Below are 23738 nucleotides of genomic sequence, written 5' to 3'. Positions count from 1 at the left end.
TCATTCAACATGACCATAAGGATACCCAATGTGGGAGATAGTAGTATCACAGTTCAGTAATGTACAGAACATTTTGCCCTTATATGTCTGGCATTGAATCATTTTTGTGTTTATTAACCTTATACCCAGCCCCTGTTATGCTTCATACACAAGGGCTGTCTGTTGACAATGGATGCAAAGTATGACAAATGTTTTATGAGGGGTTCAAAATTGAGGGTAGTTTTGATGAGGTAAATAGGGAAATGTTCTTTTTACTGGTGAGTTAGTTGGTAGCTGGAGTGCATAAATTTTAGATGATTACTAACAGAAAAAAGAAAGAAGTTGGGACAAGTTATCTTGCACATGCACAATGGGCCTCCTCCTGTGATAAAAGATTCAATGAATTTATGCAGGGATTTGTCAGGATAGAAGGTTCCCTACCAAACACAGTTTATGGAGCTGAATCCATAATATATTTTGAAGGGGAAGTGAACAAATACTTGCAAAAGAATAATTTAACTCTGAATGGGAAAGGACATGTACTTAGAACAAAATAGGTAGCTAGTACAGGCACAGTGGGATGGGACCTTGAGGTGTAAGATTCTATGGTCTCTTCCCTGTCATTTCAGGAGCTGCGATCTGAGGTGGAACTGGAAGTGACAGGAGATACTGATGGAGTGCAATTCTTTTTCACTGCTATCTGTCATGATGGCACTATCATTCCTGGAGAGAAAAAGTGCTCTCATCTCTACATCGGAGATACGGTACGGCTTAATTTTCCAACCTGAACAAACAAATCTGAATGTTGTATATTTGATTGTGAAGAATGTTTTTTATATTGTTAATTTTGATACCTTGACATGCTACCATTATCTCCCATTATAGCTATTCAGAGGTATTAAAATAAAAAAGGAATTCAGTGGTGCAATGCAAAAAAAAAAGACATGAGTTTGCTTAGTACTTAAGGAAAACAATAAATATTAATCAAAGCTGCTGTTTCCTCAAATGCTGCCCTTTTACTTCTGCTTGAAGAAACTGAGGCTAGATCTTACTGACCAACTCAGGAGTGTATTACAGTCATATAGCTGCCTTATCGCAAGGACAGTAGCGAAGGGATGTGGATGCCTCAACTGCTTCTGTCGTTGAGGGTCACTATATCAGAAGGATTTTAGAAGTAATGACTTACCAACTGAAAAGAGGATACGTGTTAGTCAAGGCCAGCACCACACCACACTACCCTATCACCCCATTATTTTTAATAGTTAGCATCAAGTCTATAAAACGTATCCTCACTGCAGATTTATCAGTTTCCAGAAAAACATGAATTACATAGAATTACATTGGATATATAGCACACAACACCTGGCTCAAATAGTCCATGCCAGCGTTAATGCTCCCCTCATGTCTCCTCCCATTTTTCCTCCTCTAACTCTATCAGTATAACCCTCTATTCTCTTCTACCGCATATGCTAGCCGAGCATCATCTAATATGCATCTGTGCCATTTGCTTCAACCGCTCCCACATTCTCACCACTCTCTAGGTAACAAAGTTTCTTCTGAATTATCTATTTGATTTCTTGGTGACCAACTTATATTAATGCCCTTTAATTTTGTTCTTACACATAAGTGAACACATTGGCCAGATTTCCACTCCTGACACAGACAGTGTGAGTTGGGAAATTTCCTGACTCACCACACCCACCTCAGGGGAAAGTGCCCTGTCAGACACAATTTTCACTCTGGGGAGCAGCTGCGAGATGGAGTCAGGGCGGCTGTCCCCCAGACATTGATCGGAGGAAGCCACAGAGGCTGCCAAGTGCTGAAGCAGACTATTTAAAAGGCCTGCTTCGGTTCTCTGGGACTTTTCCCCAGTTGTTCCCTTACATTTTAGGCCCTCCAGCTCTTACCCCTCACATCCCATCACCCCCCACCCACACTCTATGCCAACTAATGCCCCACCCACCCATCACCAAATGGCCCTGCTGGGTTCGGGTTTCCCTCATGAGTGAGTCACAGCCTGCCCCTCCCACCCCCCACCACCCCACCCCCTACTGGTGAAAATCTGTTGGATATGGGGTGGAACTTCTGAATCTGAGTCCTGCCTGCCATTTTTAAAGGTCAGTCCAGCCCATTATCTCTGTGTCTACCAAAACCTTTCATAATTTTAAATCCATTAGGTCACCCCTCAGCCTTCATTTTTCAAGAGAAAAGAGATACAGCCTGATAAGTATACACCAGCATTCCTGATATTATCTTTGTAAACATTTTTTGCACCCACTCTAGTGCCTCTATTTGATTTTATAACATAGTGCTCAAAATTGTATGCAGTAGTCCAGATGTGGGCTCACCAAGGTTCAATACAAGTTTTGCATAATATTTTTACTTTTCAATTCTCTCCTTCCAGAAATAATCCCTAGCGCTTTTTTTTTATGGCCTAGTTAACCTGTGTGGCTATCTTTAGTGACCTGTGTATTTTACTCCCAGATCCCTTTGCATCTCTATCCCACTTAGATTCTTAATTTCTAAGTTATATGTAAATCCATATTTTTCTTGCCAAAATGTATAGCTCACATTTATTTAAGTTGAAATTCATTTCCCAATTATATGCCCTTCTGTAAGTTTGTTAATATCTTCTTGTAACTTGTTGCAATCTTGCTCAGTGTTGACTATCCCATGCAATTTGGTGTCATCTTCAAATTTAGAAATTGAGCTTTTGATTCCAATGGCTCAAATGTAAACTATGGACAACAAGTGATCCCAGGACTGATTCTTGTGATACACCGCTTCCCACCTTCTGCCACTCTGAATAATTACCCTTGCCCCAACTCTCTGCTTTCTGTCTTAAAACCAGGTAGCTATCCATTCTGCCAGTTGTCCCCAACTCTGCATCTTCTGACCTTATTCATGAGCCTAATACGTGTAACAAACATTCACACTTACAATTATTTTTAAAACAATAGAAACCACAAATTACATGAACAGCATCTATATTGTACAAGTTTGAATGATGTGATGACATAAAACATTATCCATCATGTGATGGATGATTGGCTGCATATCACTTTTTTTTTTTACTTACATTCACAAATGAGATATTGATGTATTCTTTCTTATTTAACTTCAGGTTTCTTTCAATGTGACTGTAGAATTGGCAGAATGTCTGAAGGAACCTAAGCGTATTGTAATAAAGCCTTTAGGATTCAGAGACACCCTAGAGATTGAAGTACAGCCAGCCTGTAGATGCAGCTGCCAAACAAACGCAGAGCACAATAGCTCAAGATGTAGCAATGGCAATGGCTCTTTTCAGTGTGGTGTATGTGTTTGTAATGCTGGCCGATTAGGTCCTCATTGTGAATGTACAGAAGAGAACATAAACATGGGTACCTGCAAGCACAGTGCAGAAAACATTTCTTGCAATGGTCGAGGAGACTGCTACTGTGGACAGTGTGCCTGTCATTCATCGGAGTTTGGACAAATATATGGTGCCTACTGTGAATGTGATGATTTTTCGTGTGTGAGATTTAAAGGGCTTCAGTGTGGAGGTATGTAAAGTTTTACTTTGAACCCAATTATTTTTTTAGATAGTTTGTCATTTATACAGTACATTTCTGGCTTTTGACCTAAATCACATTCATCCCTAAGCTGCAATAAGTACAAAAATACTCAATTTGAAGGCTCAATTTTAACTTGAAATGACTCAAATAAGTAAACATTTTGACTAATAAGAATGATGGATACAGTAAGGTTAACATGTCACCACAAATGCTACATTCACAAGACATAGTCAAGCTTACACAAAGTGTTTATTCTATCTTAATCTGTCAGTTATGTTCAGTTAGATTATTTCCTAAGAGAATGGTACAGGGTTGCATTTTCCTTATGTTTTCAAATGAGGCCTATGTGCCCCAAAAATAGCCTGGCTAATAATTTAAGTGTCAATTCTGATGGACATAGCAAGCTGCACTAAACAGTATCATAATCATACTTGCATTGACTGATGCTGTTCCATAGATTAAGTTTCTCAGCCCTGAACTTTGATATCAAGAATTTTGACAATTAAAATTACTCATTATGAGTGAAATTTTCAGAGCCTCGTGCCACTGGTGGGCCTTATGCGCAACAGAAAAGTACCTTCTATTATCCAGCAAGTTGCCTGCTTCCTGCAGGATCCTGTTGGCGGTGCAGGTCCTTATAAAGTTCTGATTGGTGAATGTTCAAATAGAATAGTTGAAATATTCATATATAGACATATGTAATGATTGATGGCTCAAATAATGTAATAATAATTTATTGAAAAGTATCTTTGTGAATTAAATTCTTAAAACATTTTCTTCTAAATTAGTTTTTTGTGATGTGCCATCTTTTAGGATTTGACACACTTATTAGTCAGATGCTGGCTTTAAGCTGTACATTGTTGATGCCCCCTTTTGAACTTCTCAACTTTTGGAAATTTAGTGATTGGGTATAATCAGGTTCTACCAAAATTTGTGTAAAATACTTATGAACATTTGTAAAACATCTATGGATGCATAAGAAATGTTGGGCTCAATTTCCCCTTGGCAGAGGGTATAAATGCTGTGTGTTCCAGTGCAATATAATTTTCCATGTTTTTGCTAAAAAATATGTTTGAGTCTTGGTTAGGGCAGGTTCAAATTCCATTTTGCATTTTAGGTAAACAAATCTGCTTAACATGCCTAAAGTCAGCCACATTTGAATCAGGTGCAATGCTCAATTTTTCAGAACTTATCTTGGTATTGATTAAATGAGGTTTCATTTTGGTTTTAATGGCTGCAGATGGTTTTCTTCTTCATTTTGGACTTAATGGTTACAAAGCCATGCATGCTGTGAATCAACCCTTTGATCTCCTAGCCTGAATGTTTTGTATGCATTCCTGTTGTGCAAAGCTCTGTGCCAGGAGGGTGAACTCTATAAAATTATGAAGTCTCAGCATGTATCCATTGAGTGTACTATTTTGCTCCCTGGTAACAGTCCAACACATTGGAAAATCCAGACCAAAAGTATCTTGTTTTTGATACCATCATCTGTCTGATACACGGACATTCTTATGGATGCTGTTTCCTTCAGTTCACCCTTCTCCAATTTCAATCATGTAACCACAGAATGTTTTTATTATTTTCCTTCTCCAACTCACTTGCAAAGAAATGCAAATTTCAAAATATATTTTATTTTCCCATGGCTTTTTCGCAAGAAAGACAAGTGCACCTTTTAATCATTAAAAATGAAACAACTTGTATTTATACAGTACCTTTCAAGACCACAGGACATCCCAAAGTGCTTCACAGCTAATGAAATGCCTTTGAAGGCAGTCACTATTATAATCTAAGAAATGAGGCAGCCAAATTGCATATTGCAAGTTCCCACAAACAGCAATGAAATAAGTGACTAGATAATCAGTTCTAGGTGTTGGTTAAGGAACTGAGAGAAGAGAGTGCTACCACTGAGCCTAACCTAACACTGTAATTAACTACCATACCCTCATCCATTCACTATTCATTGAGTTGAGAATAGGTTTTGTGCAACAGTTTATAGTTTATCATCTGATAAAGTTGTGAGACTGATTATTGTGGAGCAGTTGCATGCACCAAATAGGTATTCATCCCTCTCCATAATTACCCAAGTGGTCTTAGATGAAATAAAAACAGAAGATGCTGGAAATACTCAGCAGGTCAGGCAGCATCTGTGGAGAGAGTGACAGAGGGCAGAATCCTCCCAGATTTGCACAAAGTGCGGTAGCAGGCGGGAAAAAGAACATTTTAGCCGCTATCCACAATGGCGGCTTTTCACGCCATATCATCCCAATCCCGCCTCATTAATCATGCTTTCCTTGGAAACATAGCGTTTCGCTGATGGGCAGCATCCGATTCGCCCACCACGCCGTCACCTCGCTGCTTCCTCGCGTTGGGCGCCAGGTTTAAAATGTAGCCTTGTGCACAACTTCAGTGCTTCCAGCCCCAGGACTGCTGCACAGAAGACTTGGCCCTAAAAGGCAAGAAGACTGAAGCCCCCCTAATTCAGTGATGCATCCCTGGGATATCTTCTGGACATTGTTGGAGTCTTCCACGATGTCCTTTACCCCCACTCTAGCCGTAGGAGGCCCATCAGTGTCACCACTCCGGCTTGGGAGGTGGTGGCAGTGGTGGTCAGTGCCAATGCTGCACAGAAGAGGTTCAACATCCAGTGCAGAAAGAGGATGAATGATCTCATCCGTGTTGCCAGGGTAAGGCAACCAACTTATCACTCTAAGCTCTTACACTTACAAGGCCATCACACATTCACTGGCATCTCACTCACTGCCAGCTCAAGGGACATCACCACTCACTCACTCTCACACACCCTCACATCTCCATCTGGCCTCATCTCTTCCTCTGGAGATTGCCTCCTCAGCCTTCACCCTCTTGAGGCCACTTGGACAGATCATTATGTATCCCCACACACACCCTGAGATACCCTCCTTCTCCAGTATAGCCCTAGCCCTGCAGCCTCTTCCCTTGCCTGAGGCCACTTTTCCCTCTTCCCCAAGCAATCCCTAGCCCTGCAGCTGTTGAAAAGCCACCCCGGCCTCTCGGTTGGTCTCGTATATAGAGACCTGCCCCGATTCCCCCCTAAAAGTGGTGGTGCCACCTGTGAGGCCTGGCGTTGATGACCACGAGTGCTGCCCAAAGCAAGGAAGGCCAACAAGGCTCCAAGTCCCGAGTGAAGTGCAGCTCGCCAAGTGCACGTCACTTATGTTCAGTTGTAAAACATGCCAGCATGCCCGAATGATCCAGCGTGGGGGATGATTCTGGCGAGCAGGGCTTATAATAATATGCAGATATGTTACAATAAAGTTCCCGACATGTGGCCGTAGGAAACATGGCCCTCCATTGACGGGCACAGTGGATGATTGCAAACTGGTTTCACAACATCGTGAAACTGATTTTTGGCCTTCCAATCATATTGTCCGCTCACGCCTGCCATGATGCCTGATGCCAATGGGCACCGAAAATTCTGCCCAGAGTTACCGTTTTCGATATTGTGGCAAGTTATATTGACAGGAAGGGCAATCCAAAAAAGTGTGTTGCTTGGATATCAGACAATGCATTGAAAAGATTGGCAACATGTTGACTCAATACAAAAAAATGCTTACTCAATTCTGTCATTAGGGATTAAATTTTCAAAGTTCTTATATTTAGTTTGGATGAGGGGATGCAAAATGTCAAATCCAGCTAAAGCGGGTTAGAGTTATTCTAATATATATCTGGTTATTGTTTGTACATCTGTCAAGTCAAAATACAACTGCTAAAACCCATTTCTTTGGATACCCATGATTTGTAGCTACAAAGCAGCCCATTTGATTGGCACCCCTACCACCATTTTAAATATTCACTCCCTCCACCATCTGCATTGTATTTCCATGAGTCAGCTGCCTTTGTTCTTATAGGTGGTAGAGACCATGGGTTTGGAAAGTGCTGCCACAGGATCCTTGACCAGTTGCTGCAGTATATTTTGGGATGATTCAAGATGATTCAAACTGCTGCCACTGTATACTGGTAGTAGGGGGAATGAGTGTTTAAGATGGTGAATGGGGGGCTGATCAAGCAAGTTGCTTTTTCTTGGATGATGTCAAGCATTGTGAGTGCTTTTGGAGTTGCATTCATCCAGGCAAGTGGATAGTATTCCATCACACTTCTGACTAGTGCCTTGTAGATGATGAACAGGCTTTCGGGAATCAGGAGGTGAGTTACTCACCACAGAATTCACAGTCTCAGACCTGCTCTTGGAGCCACAGTATTAATATAGCTAGTCTAGTTAAGTTTCTGGTCAATGGTAACTGCCAAGATGTTGATAGTGGAGATTTAGCAATGTTAATGTTGTTGAACAGCAAGGGTAGGTTCTCTTTTGCTGGAGATGTTCATTGCCTGGCACATGTGTGGTACAAAAGCTACTTCCGACTTGTAGGCCAAAATCTGAATGTTGCCCAGGTCTTGATGCATACTGGTATGAATGTTAGCGAATACTTAGTGAAAATCCCCACTTCTGACTTCATGATGGATTGTAAGTCATTGATGAAGCAGCTGAAGATTGTTGGGCTTAGAACATTCCCTGAGGAACTCCTGCAACAGTGAGGCTGAGATGATGAGCCTCTTTTGGGCTTGGTATGACTCCAACCAGCGGAGAGATTTTCCCCTGGTTCCTATTGACTTCAGTTTTTCCAGGGCTCCTTGATACTACACTCAGTCAAATGCTGCCTTAATGTCAAGGGCAATCATCCTCACCTCACATCTGGAATTCAGGTCTGTTGTCCTTGTTTGCACCAAGGCTGGAATGATGCATGGAGCTGAGTGGCCCTAGCATAACCCAAACTGAGCCTCAGTGAGCAGGTTTTAGGTGAGTAAGTGCCGCTTGACAGCACTATCGTACCACCTTCCATTACTCTGTCAATGATTGAAAGAGACTGATGGGACAGTAATTGGCCAGGTCACATTTATCCTGTTTTTTGAGGACAGGACATATTTTGGGAATTTTTCCACTTTGTCGGGTAGGTGCCAGTGTTGTACCTGTACTGGAACAACTTGGCTACAGATGCAACTAGTTCTGAACCACGAGTCTTCAGTACTACAGCTAGATTTTGTCAGGGCCCACAATCTTTGTTGTCTCCAGTGCATTGAGCCATTTCCTGATATCACGAGGAGTGAATTGAATTGGCTGAATGCGCTGGTAACTGTGGCAGTGAAATGTCAGGTAGAGGCTGAGATGAATCATTGGGTGGAATCATCCCAGATTTGCACTAAATGCGGTAGCGGGCAGGTAAAATTACATTTTACCCGTCGGTCGCAATGGCAGCTTTTCTCACTGTATTGTTCCAAACCCGCCGCATTAATTATGCATTCCCGGGATACACACTGTTTTGATGGCAGGTGGGCTGCGATTCACCTGCCACACCATCACCTTGCCACTTCACCACACCAGGCATCACATTTAAAGTACAGCCATGCTCAGTGCTTCCAGCCCAGGACTGCAGCAAAAAAGACATGGCCCCGAAAGGCAAGACGACTGCAGCCCTCGAGCGCCTTTTGGACACCATGGAGGCCCGCTGTGATGTCCTGTACCCTTACTCGGGCCACAGCAACATTACCACTATGGCTTGGTAGGCGATGGCAGTGGTGATCAGTGCCAGTTCTGCACAGAGGAGGTTGGCCATCCAATGCAGATAGAGGATGAATGATCTCATCCATGCAGCCAGGGTATTGCAACCATCTTATCACTCTAAACTTACATACTCAAGCCCATCACACATTCACTGGCATCTCACTCACTGCCAGCTCAAGGCACATCACCACCCATTCTCAAACACATACCCTCACATGTCCATCTGGCCTCATCATCTCTGGAGACTGCCTCCTCAGCTCTCACCATCTTGAGGCCACTTGCACAGATTAACATATGCCCCCACACACACCCTGGGATACCTCCCTTCACCAGTACAGCTCTTGTCCTGCAGCCTCTTCCCTTGCCTGAGGCCACTTCTCCCCCTTTCCCAAGCAAGCCCTAGCCCTGCAGCCATTGAAAAGCCACCCACATATGGCTAATCTGGTAGGTAAAGAGCTACCTGTGAGCCCCCCTAAAAGTGATGTGGTTCTGTCTGTGAAGCCTGGCGCTGATGACTGCAAGTGCTGACCGAAGCAAGGTAGGCAAACAAACCTTGAAGTCCCGAGCAAAGTGCAGCCCACCAAGTGCACGCTGTATATATGCTATTTTGAAACAGGTCGGCGTGTTTTCCCGCCAATGTGGGTGAATGACCCAGCAGGGGTGGGGGGTGAGTCCGGCGGGCTAGCCTTATAGTGATACGCTGATGTATTACAATGAGGTTCCCGACCTTCCAATGGTGGGGAACATGGCCTGCCATCGGCGGCCAGAGTGGACAATCACAAACTGGTTTCACGACATTGTGAAACTGAATTTTGGCCTTCACGCCATATGGTTCGCTCACGCTACCAAACACACCCAATGCCAGTGGGCACGGAAAATCCCAGCCATTGACTAGGTACTTCTGGCTGAAGGTGGTTGTAAATGCTTCAGCCTTGTCTTTTGCCCTACTATGTAGGACCAGTTGATATGTGTTTCATGATGTTAGTTAAGAGATAAAAATTGGCCAGCACATTAGGAGAATTGCCCTGCCCTTCTTTGAATAGTTGCAAGGAATTATTTACATCCACCTCAACAGGCAAATAGGACTTTGGTTTAATGACTTATCTGATAAATGGCACCTCTCAATGTAGCGCTCCATCAGTGTTTTATTGATTTCAGCTTAGATTATGTTCAAGTTTGTAGTGAGGCTTGAACATCTAACTCTCTGACTCAGATGGATATATTTTCCCTATATACTTGTTTAATAAGTCAATCAAACTGGTCCAGGCTAAAACAAAAACAGAATTACCTGGAAAAACTCAGCAGGTCTGGCAGCATCGGCGGAGAAGAAAAGAGTTGACATTTCAAGTCCTCATGACCCTTCAGCAGAACTGAGTAAAGTTAGGAGAGGGGTGAAATATAAGCTGGTTTAAGGTGGGGGGTGGGGTGGGGGGAAGAGAAGTTGGGGGGCGGCGGGGGGGGGGGCGGTGGTAGTAGGGACAAGCAAGCAGTGATAGGAGCAGATAATCAAAAATTATCTGCTCCTATCACTACTTGCTTGTCCCTACATACCCCGCCCCTCTGCCCACACCACCCCCCACCTTAAACCAGCTTATATTTCACCCCTCTCCTAACTTTACTCAGGTAAAGCTGTTTTTGTTTTGGATTTCCAGCATCCGCAGTAGTTTTTTGTTTTGGTCCAGGCTAAGCCTGTTTAGAATTCTTTCAGATTAATTCAAATCAGCCAATTAAATTAATATTTGGACTCAGTACTAATATCTGTTAAGATTTCTAATTGACATTTCCAGTGCAAAATGCTTAACCATATACTATGCTGAAAATATGTATAGTTTTCAATGAAATACTGACATTGAGCCTAAGCAAAGGTTTAATATTCATTTTCTTTCCTAGGTCACGGGCTATGTGATTGCGGGGAATGCCACTGTCACCAAGGATGGACTGGTGAATATTGTAATTGCACCACAAACACAGACCTTTGTATTTCTGAAAATGGAGCCCTATGTAGTGGACATGGAGAGTGCATCTGTGGCAAATGTGTCTGCATGCATTCGGGGGCCTCTGGGGATAAATGTGAAAAGTGCCCAACTTGTTATGACCCCTGCACTTCTAAACGGTAATCTCCATAGTTTGGTAGGAAAAGAGTATTTTGAGAATAGATAACTGGTCTTCCATAACCAAAATCCAAAAGAAAAGGAGACTGTAATTTAGGACATTAAAAGTGCTTCGAAGCCGAAGATGTATTTTATGAAGTGTTGTAATATAAGGCAAATTAGTAGCTAATTGCATACAGCAATGCCCCACAATTAGCAATGAAATAAATAATCAGATTAATCTGTTTTAGTGATGCTGTTTAAGAAGGAAATATTCGTCAGGACATGGGGAGAAAAGTGCCATGGGATCTTTTATGTCCACCTGAAAGGGTAGAGCCTCGGTTTAACATTTCATCTAAAAGGTGCTACCTCTGACAGTGCAGCACTCTGTCAGTACTACACTAAAGTGTCAGACTTGGTTACCTTCTCAAGGATCTGGAGCCTCAGAGGTAAAAATATGAGCACTGAGCCAAGCTGACATGTTGGGATTGACTTGCTGCTTTAAATTCCACTTGTTATATTTCCATTTTACTTGGAACATGGTTAACCATTAAACATCAGAAGCTACAGATAACTTGAATTTGTTCTAGGCCAGGGGTGGGCAAACTATGGCCCTGGCTAGGCTACTTCAGGCCTGTGGGAACTTTTCATCCAGCCCTCGTGCTGCATCACTTAGACTTAAGAGTTATGTTGTCTGAATACTGACACAATCTACTGGTTTGCAAAAATAATATGACATGTTTTTGCCATATATTGTCAATCATATTTTGATCCAGAAAAGCTGGGTAGTGGAGACAGCTCTGTCTCCTGTGCCTGCAATTTGCTACCTGTTTTAGGCCATCTTTTAAATGTTGATGACTCCTTCAGTATTTTCTTGGAGGACTGTTAGAGTTCTCCTACAGAGTTAAACAAGATACCTGAACAAATCAAAGTAGCAATTCTGTTATCAGTGTTGGGGAAAGAGTGTTACAAGCTGTATTGCACCCTAGACCTCACTGAGGAGCAGAAAAGCCAGTCTAATGAACTTTTGGAGACCTTGAAGACCCACTTTGAACACTCTGTGAATGTTATTTATGAACGCTATGTGTTCAACACCAGAGCTGAGGAAGAGGAAGAGAATATTGATCAGTATGTGACTGCATTGAGATGTCTAGTTGAATCATGTGAGTTTGAGCAACTGTAGGGTGATCTGATCAGGGATAGGATCGTCTTAGGAACAAGAGATTCTGTGGTGAGAGGCCGTCTGCTGAGAGAAGAGAAACTTACTCCCAACAAAGCTATTGAAATGTGCAGAAACTCTGCAGTGATTAATTATCAACTGAAGACTATTGATGGGAGAAGTGATTAGACTTTGCACTATGTGGAGAGGCAACCCAGGCCTTACAAGCACAAGACAATGGAGAAAAGGAAAACTATTTACAGAAGGGCCAGCAGAAATATCAAGGCCAGAGTACTGGAGATAAGTATTGTAGTGGATACCACATAAGAGTAAAGGAGCCATGTCCAGCATGGGGAAAGCAGTGTTCTAACTGCAAAAAGCTGAATCATTTTGCATTCAAATGTTTTGCTGGAAAGAAAAAAAGCAAGCCTAAAAAGATGGTTGCTGGAGAGATGTCAGATGGTGATTCTGACAAATTGCTCACCCTAGAACAGGGTGGCACCATCAAGTCTCAAAGTAAAAAATGGTTTGTGACTATTAGAATAACGACTGCAAAAGGAGGGCATCAAGTTAATATGAAGTGTCAGATAGACAACAATGCTACATGCAACACCATGAGCTTCAAAGACCTGTATGAAGTTGCTCAAGATGGTAACCTGAAAATGAAGCCGTCAAAGGTAAAGTGGAGGCTCTATGATGGAATGATGCTCACCCCAAGAGGGCAAACTAAGCTGAGAGCCCAGTGCAATGGGAAGAAAGAAGTTACAGATCGTAGACACAAAGCAAAATCCCTTCATCTCAGCTGAAACAAGTCAAAAGCTTTGACTGGTAACCCTCCATGTACCAGAAAAGATTTGCAGGGTTTTGCATGGCACAGAGCCATTGACTGTTGAACAGATTCTGACAATTTACAAAGGTGTTTTCACAAGTCTTGGATGTCTTTCTGGTGAATGTCATCTTGAAGTAGGTGAGAGTGTGAGACCAACTCAGCATCTTCAAGGAGAGTTCCAGCTGCTCTCAAGTCCAGCCTGAAAGACGAGATAAAGGAGCTTGAAAAGATGGGAGTAATCAAGAAAGTGACAACTCCTACAGATTGGATTAGCAGTATGGTAGCAGTGAAAAATAACTGGACAGCTGCAAGTGTGCATGGATCCAAAGGATCTCAGTAAAACTTTGAAGAGATCTCAATACCCTTTGCCAGCCAGAGAAGAAATGTTGCCGCAACTTGCCATGGCAAAAGCATTCACCTTAGTATGAACGATGCATACTGGCAAGTGAAGTTAAATGAAAGCAGCAATTTTCCGATTACATTCTAGGCATCATTTGGGAGGTATAAATGATTGCACATGCCGTTTGGCATTTCCACTGCTCTGACAGAGTATCAATGCAGACAGCATGAGATAGTCACTGATCTTCCAGGAGTGGAAGTGAATGTGCATGATCTGATAGTCTATGGACATGGAGCTGTGATGGAAGAAGCCATCACAAAACATGATCAGAATCTAGTGTGACCACTAGAGGGAGCTTGCCTGATAAACCTGAAGCTGAACAAGAAAAACTGCAATTAGTGATGGCTGAAGTCAAGTATAATTCAAGTATAGATCATGTGCTGACAGCAAAAGAACTTCACCCTGATCCAAGGAGCATTAATTGGCTGGAAATGGGGCTTCCGTCCCTTACTCATAAGTCCCACCTCAGAGAGCTGCCAATCAATCTGATTGGCTGACAGGTCTCTCGTCCCAGCAGCACCAGGAGCTGCAGTGGACAGGACTAGGGCTAGTCTAGCAGTCTCTGGAGTCTAAATCCTGGGAGTCCAGTAACAGGTAAGTGCTGGGGGGTGCTCAGGGCAGAGAGGAGAGGTGATACCTGGGGAATGAGTAGAGGGAGTGTGGAGGTATTGGTGGAGAGGCCTGGGGTAGAGGGGGGCAGACCTTTTGGAGTGGGGGCACCCAATGTTGAAAGGATACGGTTTAAGGAGGTGGCCTCCTTCTCACCTTCCCGCCCAAGGCCCAAGCAGTGTCACTCTCCAGGGTTTCTCCCCCTGCCCCAGAACCACCACCCCACTGCCAGCCTGAAAATTAAGGCTGGGAGGGAAACGGCCCTTAAGTGGTCATGAATCAGCCACTTAAAGGCCTCAATTGGGGCAAGGATGGACGGGCCAGTGTAAGCCTTACCCATCCCAATGCAAAATTGTGGAGAGGTCAGGGCAGGCGGGAGGCTGGTGGGAAGTCCATCCAAGGAATTTTACAGCACCTCCCCTGCCCCATCCCCACCTGCAAACCTGCCAGTTATGGAACGTAAAATTCTGCCCCAGGAATCTGGTTTAGCCTTTGGTAAATTGCAACAACTTGCTAACTCTTGACAGTAACTACTGCTGCACTCTCTCATATCACCCTACCAAGTGACACCTCAATTAAACAAGTAGTGAGTTTGCTTTAATTATCATAATACATTGGTATGACGATATAGTTATAATAATGAATAAGGTTTTATGCCTATGTCAACCAAAAATTATCTATATTTAATATCTATTCAGAGTTAAATAGATTAACAAAGAAATTTCTTAATAACTTCTGGCTTACTTAAAAGCTAAAATAGTTTGAATATATTTTGGTAATTGCCACAGTCTAATGGAGAAGTACTGGTGGTTCAACAAAGCCAATTGCAGAATTATACATAAAGAAGTCATCAATAAATAGAAAAGCTACAAAAATTTTATTTAGTGCAGTGCAATGAAAGGCTTTAGATATAATAAAGTTTGTGTTTTGACATGAGCAATACAGTTCTGTGGTAATATAAACAAACAACTCAACTATGCAATTTTCTAACAGTACATTGTTCAAAAGTGGTGATTTTTAAACAAAATTGTGTTGTCCCTGCTTGAATATGAATTGTTTGCTTCTTGAACGTTTATTGCCCGCCTTACAGCTGTGGTACCCGGGCTGAAAATTTTGCTCAGCCCTGGCCTAGACTTTGCTTTACAGAAGGGTAATTGTGAAACATCAAGATACAAAGATATAATATTTTGAGTTTCAAATTTCCGCATTAACAGAAATTCAGTTATTTCTCACCAAAGTGGAAAGTAGTGATGCTTTAAAGAAATACTTTTCTTGCTTTCCCCAAAAGCTCTTGGGATGAATTTGGCTGGCCTTTAATACTTCCATATAGCAATTTGAAAGGCTGCTATAGATAGAGATATTTCGCACATCCCTGTCCCAAACAGTGGAATGTCATTTGTTCTCTGTTATCTTTCAGCCACTTCTCTTTTCAAAAAAGGCCCCTTGGCACATTTTTGTCTCTAAGATAATTTATGATAGAATTACATGTCCCGAAGGGGATTTTGTAGCTGTTTTGAAAACATTCCCTGTTATGTAATGCGACATGAAATACTTTTTTCTTTTAAAGAACCACGATTATCTAAAGCTCTCTTATCTGCAAAGGATACGCCAGGAGTGTTTTTTTTCCAATACTTCGGCTCCTCTGAGGAAAGTTCTCTTTTGAATAATGCCTGCCAAATATCAACTATGTAAATGCGAACCTGGGTACTTGCCTTTGAACGTCTCCAAAGGCATTTTGTATAGCTGCATATACTTTACACTTGCATTGTACAAATTGTGTTGGTTCCTAAAACTTAAGAAACATATATGCTTCATCTTTTAATGATGGAGACAAAGGTCTGGCAGTTATTGATCTTGCATGATGGTATTTCTCTTGCAGGAGCTGTGTTGAATGTCACCTGTCTAATATGGATGGATCAGTAGAAGAATGTCAAGAAAAATGCATGATAGTTGGCTCCATGATTAATCAAACAGCAGGTAGCAAATACTACTTTCACATGAAAAAATAAAACCAAAACAAACTCAGTTATTTTTACTTGAATTCAATTCACTGTTTTGGTGTAGCTTATTGTTTTAATCTCTGCAGATCTGAGAATTTAACGTAGTCCAAGATCAAGTCAAAATATGTAGAATTATCACAATACAAGACAGAGAAGATCTGCTTTACTTTGAGCATACTGCAGAAACTTTATATCTAATATTTGCGGCATGGCTTTTCATGGAAATGAGATAAATTTATATTTGATTCAAACTTCCAATGATCATAAAGAAATATTCATCTTAAGCTGATACCTTTAGAATAACACTTGTTGTTAGCTGATCTCAGCCAAGGAAGTGGTAGAGACATTAAAGAGACCTCAACCAAGTTCAGATTTATGATCATTATCCAGTGATCCCTTCTGAAAGTAGGCAGTCCATATGACCCAGTTGTCAAATAAATAAAGAATGGGAAAAATTGGAGGGGAAAACATAAAAATTGGGGAAAATGAACTTATTTCAGTTCTCTTGTGCAATCCTGTGATTCTCCCAATGCTACAAATTGAGCCATTTCACTTCTTTAAGAAAGGAGTGTATTAAAGAGAACATTTTGGTGTTCTGTTCCTTTAGAATAAATCCCTTTCAGAAGGGAGTTCTAGCTTTAAAGCAAACACTAAGAAGTGCAAAATGTCATGATTATTACTTGTGCAAAACCATAATTTATTTAGTTTTACTCCACATTGGTCTTCTATAATAATAACTTATAAAATATTTATGCTGCCTAGTAATGGTGAATAAATATCATTCAATTGGTAAAATGTAAAATGGGGGCGAAAGTATAAAATTCATTTTATCAGCATCAATTCTGGAAAAATTAATTTTCACAGAGAAACCAAGCTGCAGATTTTTTTTCATTTGAAGACTACCTCATGTTTATTATATAATGTAAGTGGCTATGTCTCTGACCACAATTTTTCAAATATCTTCAGATACGGATGTTGTGCTGGAGGACTGAAAGGTTGCCAATGTAACAACTTGTTCAGAAAGAGCGAATGAAAAGAAAGAAACTTACATTTATGTAATGCCCTTTGTGATCTCAGGACATCCCAACCACTTCAGAGCTGCATAAGTATATTTGAAGTGTAGAAACTGTTGCAATGTAGGGAAATGTGGCAGTCAGTTTGTACACAAATAGCAGTGAGACAATGTGCGGAATTGTCCCAGATTTGCACTAAGTGCGGTAGTGGGCGGGTAAAATGACGTTTTCCCTGCTGGCTGCGGTGGCGTGTTTTCACACCATATCGTCCCAAACCCTGTCACATTATTTATGCATTCCTGGGAAACACACTGTTTCCATGGCAGGCGCGCACTCATTTCTCTGCCCACCATCACCTCACCACTTCATCACATCGGAAGCCATTTTTAAAGTCTAGCCGCATACACACATCTCAGTGCTTCCAGACCATGACAGCTGCAGGGAAGACATGGCCTGAAAGGCAAAAAGGCTGAAGCTCGCAGGTTTATTGACACGTCATGGGAACACCTTTTGGAGGCCATGGAGTCCTGCCGGTATGTTCTCTACCTCCACTCTGGCCGCAGGATGAGCAGCGGCGGGACCAATCAGGCTTGGGAGGCGGTGGCAGCAGTGGTCAGCGCCAACGCCTTTCAGAAGAGGACAGCCACCCAGTGCCACAAGAGAATGAATGATCTCCTCCATTCCGCCAGGATAAGTCACTCTTATCACTCGCAACTCTCACACTCACAAACCCATCACACATCCACAGGGCCCTCACTCACTGCCAGTTCAAGAGGCGCCCCCATTCACTCTTTCACACTCACCATCATTGTCCTCATCCCATCCATGACACCACTCACCACCCACACATGCCAGGCATACCTATCATCTGGCCTGGAAGGTGCCCTGCCTACGCTTCCTCCATCTCTATTCATGCAGGACAAGCTGGCACACAACAACAGGGAGAGGTCGCAGACTGGTGGAGTAATGCCTGAAATCAAGGTCCTCGCAGACTTTGAAAACAAACCATCCAGTTGGCTGGCGACAATATGGACCATTCCTGTGCTAACAGTGAGGTCAGCACTCCTCTACCAAGTGAGGATCCAGCAGTGCAACATCCATCAGACAACCATGCTGTGAGTGATATGTCATATTTCACAGGCCACTGCCATGCACTAATTATCTCTCCTTGCTTTTGCCAGCACCTCTGGGAAACAGCCGACGGAGTCCATGACCCAGGGCCTCCAATCAAGCCCTGAAGAGGAATCTGAAGGTACCCTCCTTGAAGTCCCGTCACAGCGCCCACCCACACCCTCCACCAGTGCAGAGACACACACCTCAGTGGGAACTAGCTTTAGCGTAGCCTTGGGGTCACAGTCTGGTGAGCACATCACACTGTCTGATCCACAGCAGGTGGAGGCAGGGACTCCTCTGGTGTTCAGCACTTGGAGGACTGCTGGAGGCCAGAAATTTGCTGAGCCTGAGTAAGAGGACGAGCCTCTGGATTCCGTCATGTCCCAGTTGCTTGAGCTGCAAAGGCAAGCTCGAGAACATCAGGAAGGGGTGTCCACTACTTTCCTCAGATTGCAAGGAGGAGCCGTCCATCTTCACTCAGAGATGATAGCGCCAGTATGCCAACGCACTGAGGCCAACACTGGTAGGATATCAACTGGCATAGAGACCTTGTTCCAGGACGTCACTCCTGCACTGCTGCACGGGCTGAACTCCATGGTTGATGCCATGGCCTCCAACAGTGTGTACATGAGAGGGGTGCCGGGCAACTCAATCTCACTCCAGCTACCCCTTCTCCTCAAGGAGTCAGCCTGAGGCCCTCGGGTACCTATAGGGAGGAGGATCAGAAAGTGCACACTTGGGCCATCCATCCAGGTGACTCCAGGAATGTCCGGCCCATATGAATCCTCTCTGCCTGTGACCCCAGCAGCTCCAGCTCCACAGGCCACACAGCAGGACCCCGAAAGCAAACGGGGCCCTCCAAGTCTTGGCCCTCTAGAGGACACCCACCAAGGTTATCACAGACAGGGCGTTGCAGTCAACAGGCTGCTTGCATCTCTGCTGTGGATGTCCGGGTAGCATCAAGGTGTAGTGGCAGGGTTTGGAAGGCTAAGAAGAGGTAGTTGCACAGCCTGGGCACGGGAGTTAATCACTTGTACATTCTGTTCACTATTGTCAGTAAACTCCCAAGAATGTCTCCCTGCCTATGGCTCCTTGTTCTGATGAGCAGTGTTCTTGTCACTCAGATGTGAAACCTTTCTGCACAATATAAAGGCAGGTGCTTCAGTCCAGGGCCTCTTCCCTGTGTTCTGTGCAGCCTCCAGACCAAAGTGACGGTCCTGCCTCACACACCCTGGACACATTACTGATGCCTGTACCTCGGCATTGCTTGTCATTGCTGCTCCCCCCTCTCCTCCTCAGCCAGCTCGTCTCCCCATTGCAGCGCCAGGTTGTAAAGGGCACAGCAGGCGACGATGATGCATGACACCCTCTGCAGACTGAATTGCAGGGCTCCACCAGACTAATCCAGGCACTGAAACCTCATCTTCAGCGTCCCGATGGTTTGCTCTGCTAAGTTTCAAGCTGTAGCATGAGTTCATTATAGCGTCCTTCTGCTACAGTCTGAGGCCACTCCACGGGTGTCATCAGCCACGGCCTCTGCAGGTAGTCTGTGTCCCTGAGGAGCCATCCCAGCAGCTTCTGTGGACCCTGGAAGATTTGAGGGGTCTGTGACCGACTGAGGATGTAGGAGTCGTGCATACTCCCTGGCAACCGTGCTCACACCTGCGGGATGCGTTTCTGGTGGTCGCACGTCAGCTGCACATTGAGTGAGTGGAAGCCCTTGCAGTTGATGTCGTCCACTGTTTGCAGCGACGGAGACCTGAGCACCATATGGGTGCAGTTGATTGCACCCTGCACCTGTGGGAATCCCGAGATCTGGGCGAGTCCAATTGCTGTTGCATCCTAGCTATCCTGGTCCCAGGCGAAACCCACAAAGTTGTGTGCCCTTGCAAATTTGGCATCCGTGACCTCATGGATGCATTTGTGGGTGGAGGCTTGTGAGATCCCACAAAGGTCACCTGCGGAGCCCTGAAAGTAGCCACTGGCGTAAAAATTGAGCACCGCAGTCACTTTCACGGCCACTGACAGTGGATGCCCTCCACATCCCCGTGGCACCAAATCCTGCTGGCAGATGTGACTGACCAGTCCCCTAGACATGCAGAGTGTTTGGCGACACTGGTTATCTGCAGAAATGAAAAGCAGCATCTATAGACCCTGGGTGTTGCTAGGCGCCAACCAGCGATGGCTCGCTGTGGCTCTTCAGCGCTGTGTGCGGGAGCCCCAGCCGCCCCTTCTTCCTGAAGTTGCTGCTCCTGCCTCTGCGCAGCCAGGCACCTCAGTCATTCTCTTCTCAGTCGCCTTTGCTCTCTGTAGGCCATCAGGCATACAGCTAATTCACCAGGCTCCATGCTCCTAATGTGCTCCTCCTGCAGGATGAAACAGAGAGACACGTGGTTAGCATGGGTGTACTAAGAACCTGTCCTGGTTAAGTGTGAAGGCTCCTTAATGCTTCCCAGAGAGTGCTGGCCACCACTTGGATGGCCAGAGATTAGTGCACTGCATTGCTGCCCGAAATCTCACCTTCCTCCGCCCCACTCCACCTGACCGATTGGCTGCAGCTTTGCCCATTGGACTGCATGCTGTGCTCTCAGCTCAGGCACAGGCATTCTCCTAACCCGCACTGCAAGGCTGCACTGTTAGCTTGAAAATGGGGGAGACTGGTCCAAACCGGGATGCTGACATTGCAAGGGGCTGTGAGTGCCTCCAGCAGTGACTTCTCCATGGCCAGCTTTAGCAAGGACAACGTGTCCAGTCGTCCAACTGGTCTGCAGTCCACCAAAACACTCATGACTTTTCAGTATGTGCCAGGGGCATGAGAAGCTTTGGAACACTTGGTGGCACTTTGATGCTTCTGCATCCCTTGAGTGGGCAGATAAGCTAGAAGCCCATCTCCAATTATATCAACGTGGCTGTGCTTGAACTGTCTCAGCTGCAAAGGAATGGTCACTTTATAAAGGTTCCCCTAACGTGTGGCCGCTTCCCTCATCCACCCTACCACCTACCCGAATGCTTGTGCGCTATATTCAACGGCAGGGCTGCCCTTAACCCTCCCCACCCCACAAGTCGCCTCAACCGTAGGCCGGTATGCAGATGTATTACAATGAGGTTCCTGACGTCCAGTGGCAGGAAACGTGGCCCGGCTGAGCAGACAATCGCGAACTGGTTTCATGCTGTCGCGGAATCGATCGCGCTATATTGTCTGCTCACGCCACTGAACATGCCCAATGCCGGCGGGCATGGAAAATCCAGGCCAATGTTTTTTTGATGGTTTTAGTTGGACATTGGAAAAACTTCCTGTTATTCTTCAAATACTGCCATAGGATCATTTATGCTCACCTAAGAACACAGACAGGCCCTTGGTTTAACCTCTCATCAAAAAGGCAGCAACTCCAAGTGCAGCGCTCCTTCAGAACTCCTCTGGAGTGTCAAGTCTCTGGAATTGGACTTGAACCTTCTGCATCTGAGATGAGAGTGCTCTCACTGAACCAAAGGTGAAATTGGAGGTGGGGGGCTCTTGACTTTCAATGATACTATCATCATTGAATCCCCCATCAACACCCTGGGAGGGGTCACTGTTGACCAGAAACTTCCTTGGACCAGCCATACAAATACTGTGGCTAGGAGAGCAAGTCAGGCACTGGGTATTCTGTGGCAAGTGACTCACTTCCTGTCTCCCAAAACCTTTCCACCTTCTACAAGGCACAAATCAGAAGTATAATGGAGTGCTGCCCAAAGCAAGAAGTATTAATATGCATTAGTTAGAATATTAGCAGTTCAGAAGCTTAGTTGTTAAATGTCTCTTCTGTCTTGCACTTGCTTTTGACTCATGTTTCTCATAGGGATTACAATAAATATTTAAAAATTTTGCTAAGAAAATTACTTTTTCTAGAAGTAATATCTGATAAAAAAAAGGCTGATTTTATAAATGTACACTCCTGCAGGTCATCTCAAACACAGGCTTTGCATAATGGGGAATCATTAGTGCACTGCCCAGGAACGTACATCTATTAAAAATTAGTAAAATTGGTACAGGTATGTCAAAAGGGCCTCAGGAAATGTTTTTAATACTCAAAGGACCAAATGCTGAACTTAGTTATCTTGAATAATGAATAATAAAGATTTCAAATAACTTAAAACAGAAGTCAGTACAGCTTTGTTATTGTAGCCCCTCAAAGCTTTCAGTGAAATGAAATGATGGTCACACAACTTGAAAACAAACATCATTCATTGAAAAGACAAATGCAATGATTCAAGACCCTGGTCAGTGTGCAGCAATTGTGGTTTCACTGATTTTAAAATATATATTTAATATATAAACTTTATATATATATTCCCAAACTATTTTTATAGAATTTGAAGAAAACCAATCTGTCTACTGTTCTTTGAAAAGTGGCAATGATTGTACAATGTCATTTCGTATTGCTAAAGATGGACATGGGAGATCACTTCTTTTTGATCTTGAACAAACAGGTGAGCTTGAGTAATAATTAATTTATGTCTATGTATTAAAGTCTAGCCATATCTTTCATTGTCACATTTTTGGTTGTTACACATCTGCAAGGCAAAAATTAGCAACTTGCTAAAATGAGGAATAATCTGTTAAATTATGAATAAGCATCTAAGCTAAATGTGAACAATTCAAAAACAGTTCAATTTCATTAATAGATGTCAATGAAGAATTATTATGCTGACCAATCAAATTAATCTTTTTGAAAAAAATTATTGATCCTAAACTGGCAAGCTAGAGGAGGTGACAAATTAAATTGATACAGAATTTTATAAAGTTCGTATGAGCTAACCAGCTAAGGAATTTAAGAACAGAAGTAAGCCATTCAGTCCCTTGAGTCAGCTCCACCATTCAATCAGATCATAGCTGGTCTGCATTTATCTCTAGTTACCTGCCTTTGATCCATATCCCTTGATCACATTACCTAACAAAACTATCAATCTCAGTCTTTAAAATTTCAATTAACCATTATCCACAGCCTTTTGGGGGAAGAGCGTTCCAGATTTCCACTACCATTTCTGTGAAAAAATGCTTCCTGATCTCGCTGTCAAATGGCCTAACTATAATTTTAATGTTGTGCCCTCTTGTCCTGGATTCTTCCACCAGAACAAATAGTCCTTCTGTATATACCCCATTGAACCCCTTTAACACTTTAAACATATCAATGAAATCACCCTCAACATTTTAAACTGAAAGTACTTCCAACTAAGTTTATGTGACCTGTTCTCATAATTTAACCCTTTAAGTTCTGTTATCATTCTGGTAAATCTGTGGTGCACCCTTCCAAGGCCAATATATCCTACCCGAGGTTTGATGCCAAGAACTGAATATAGTACTACAGATGAGATCTGGACAAGGCTCTGTACAAATGAAACATAACTTCCTTCCC

General features: G+C 43.4%; 1 protein-coding gene across 1 annotated transcript in view; it reads left to right on the top strand.

Moving 5' to 3' along the window:
• The window catches only part of itgb6 (integrin, beta 6), a 137503-nt gene that overhangs the window by 106153 nt on the left and 7612 nt on the right, over positions 1 to 23738 (top strand). Inside the window, exons 10-14 of the mRNA XM_078552246.1 lie at positions 609 to 743; positions 3104 to 3521; positions 11020 to 11242; positions 16096 to 16193; positions 22693 to 22812. Coding sequence (XP_078408372.1) covers positions 609 to 743; positions 3104 to 3521; positions 11020 to 11242; positions 16096 to 16193; positions 22693 to 22812 — 994 coding nt within the window. The remainder of the gene's footprint in view (positions 1 to 608; positions 744 to 3103; positions 3522 to 11019; positions 11243 to 16095; positions 16194 to 22692; positions 22813 to 23738) is intronic.

Source organism: Cetorhinus maximus, chromosome 11 (assembly GCF_964194155.1).
Source record: "Cetorhinus maximus chromosome 11, sCetMax3.hap1.1, whole genome shotgun sequence".
Lineage (NCBI taxonomy): Eukaryota > Metazoa > Chordata > Chondrichthyes > Lamniformes > Cetorhinidae > Cetorhinus > Cetorhinus maximus.
Note: the sequence above shows the minus strand (reverse complement) of the source record. Positions and strands in the feature narration are given on the sequence as shown.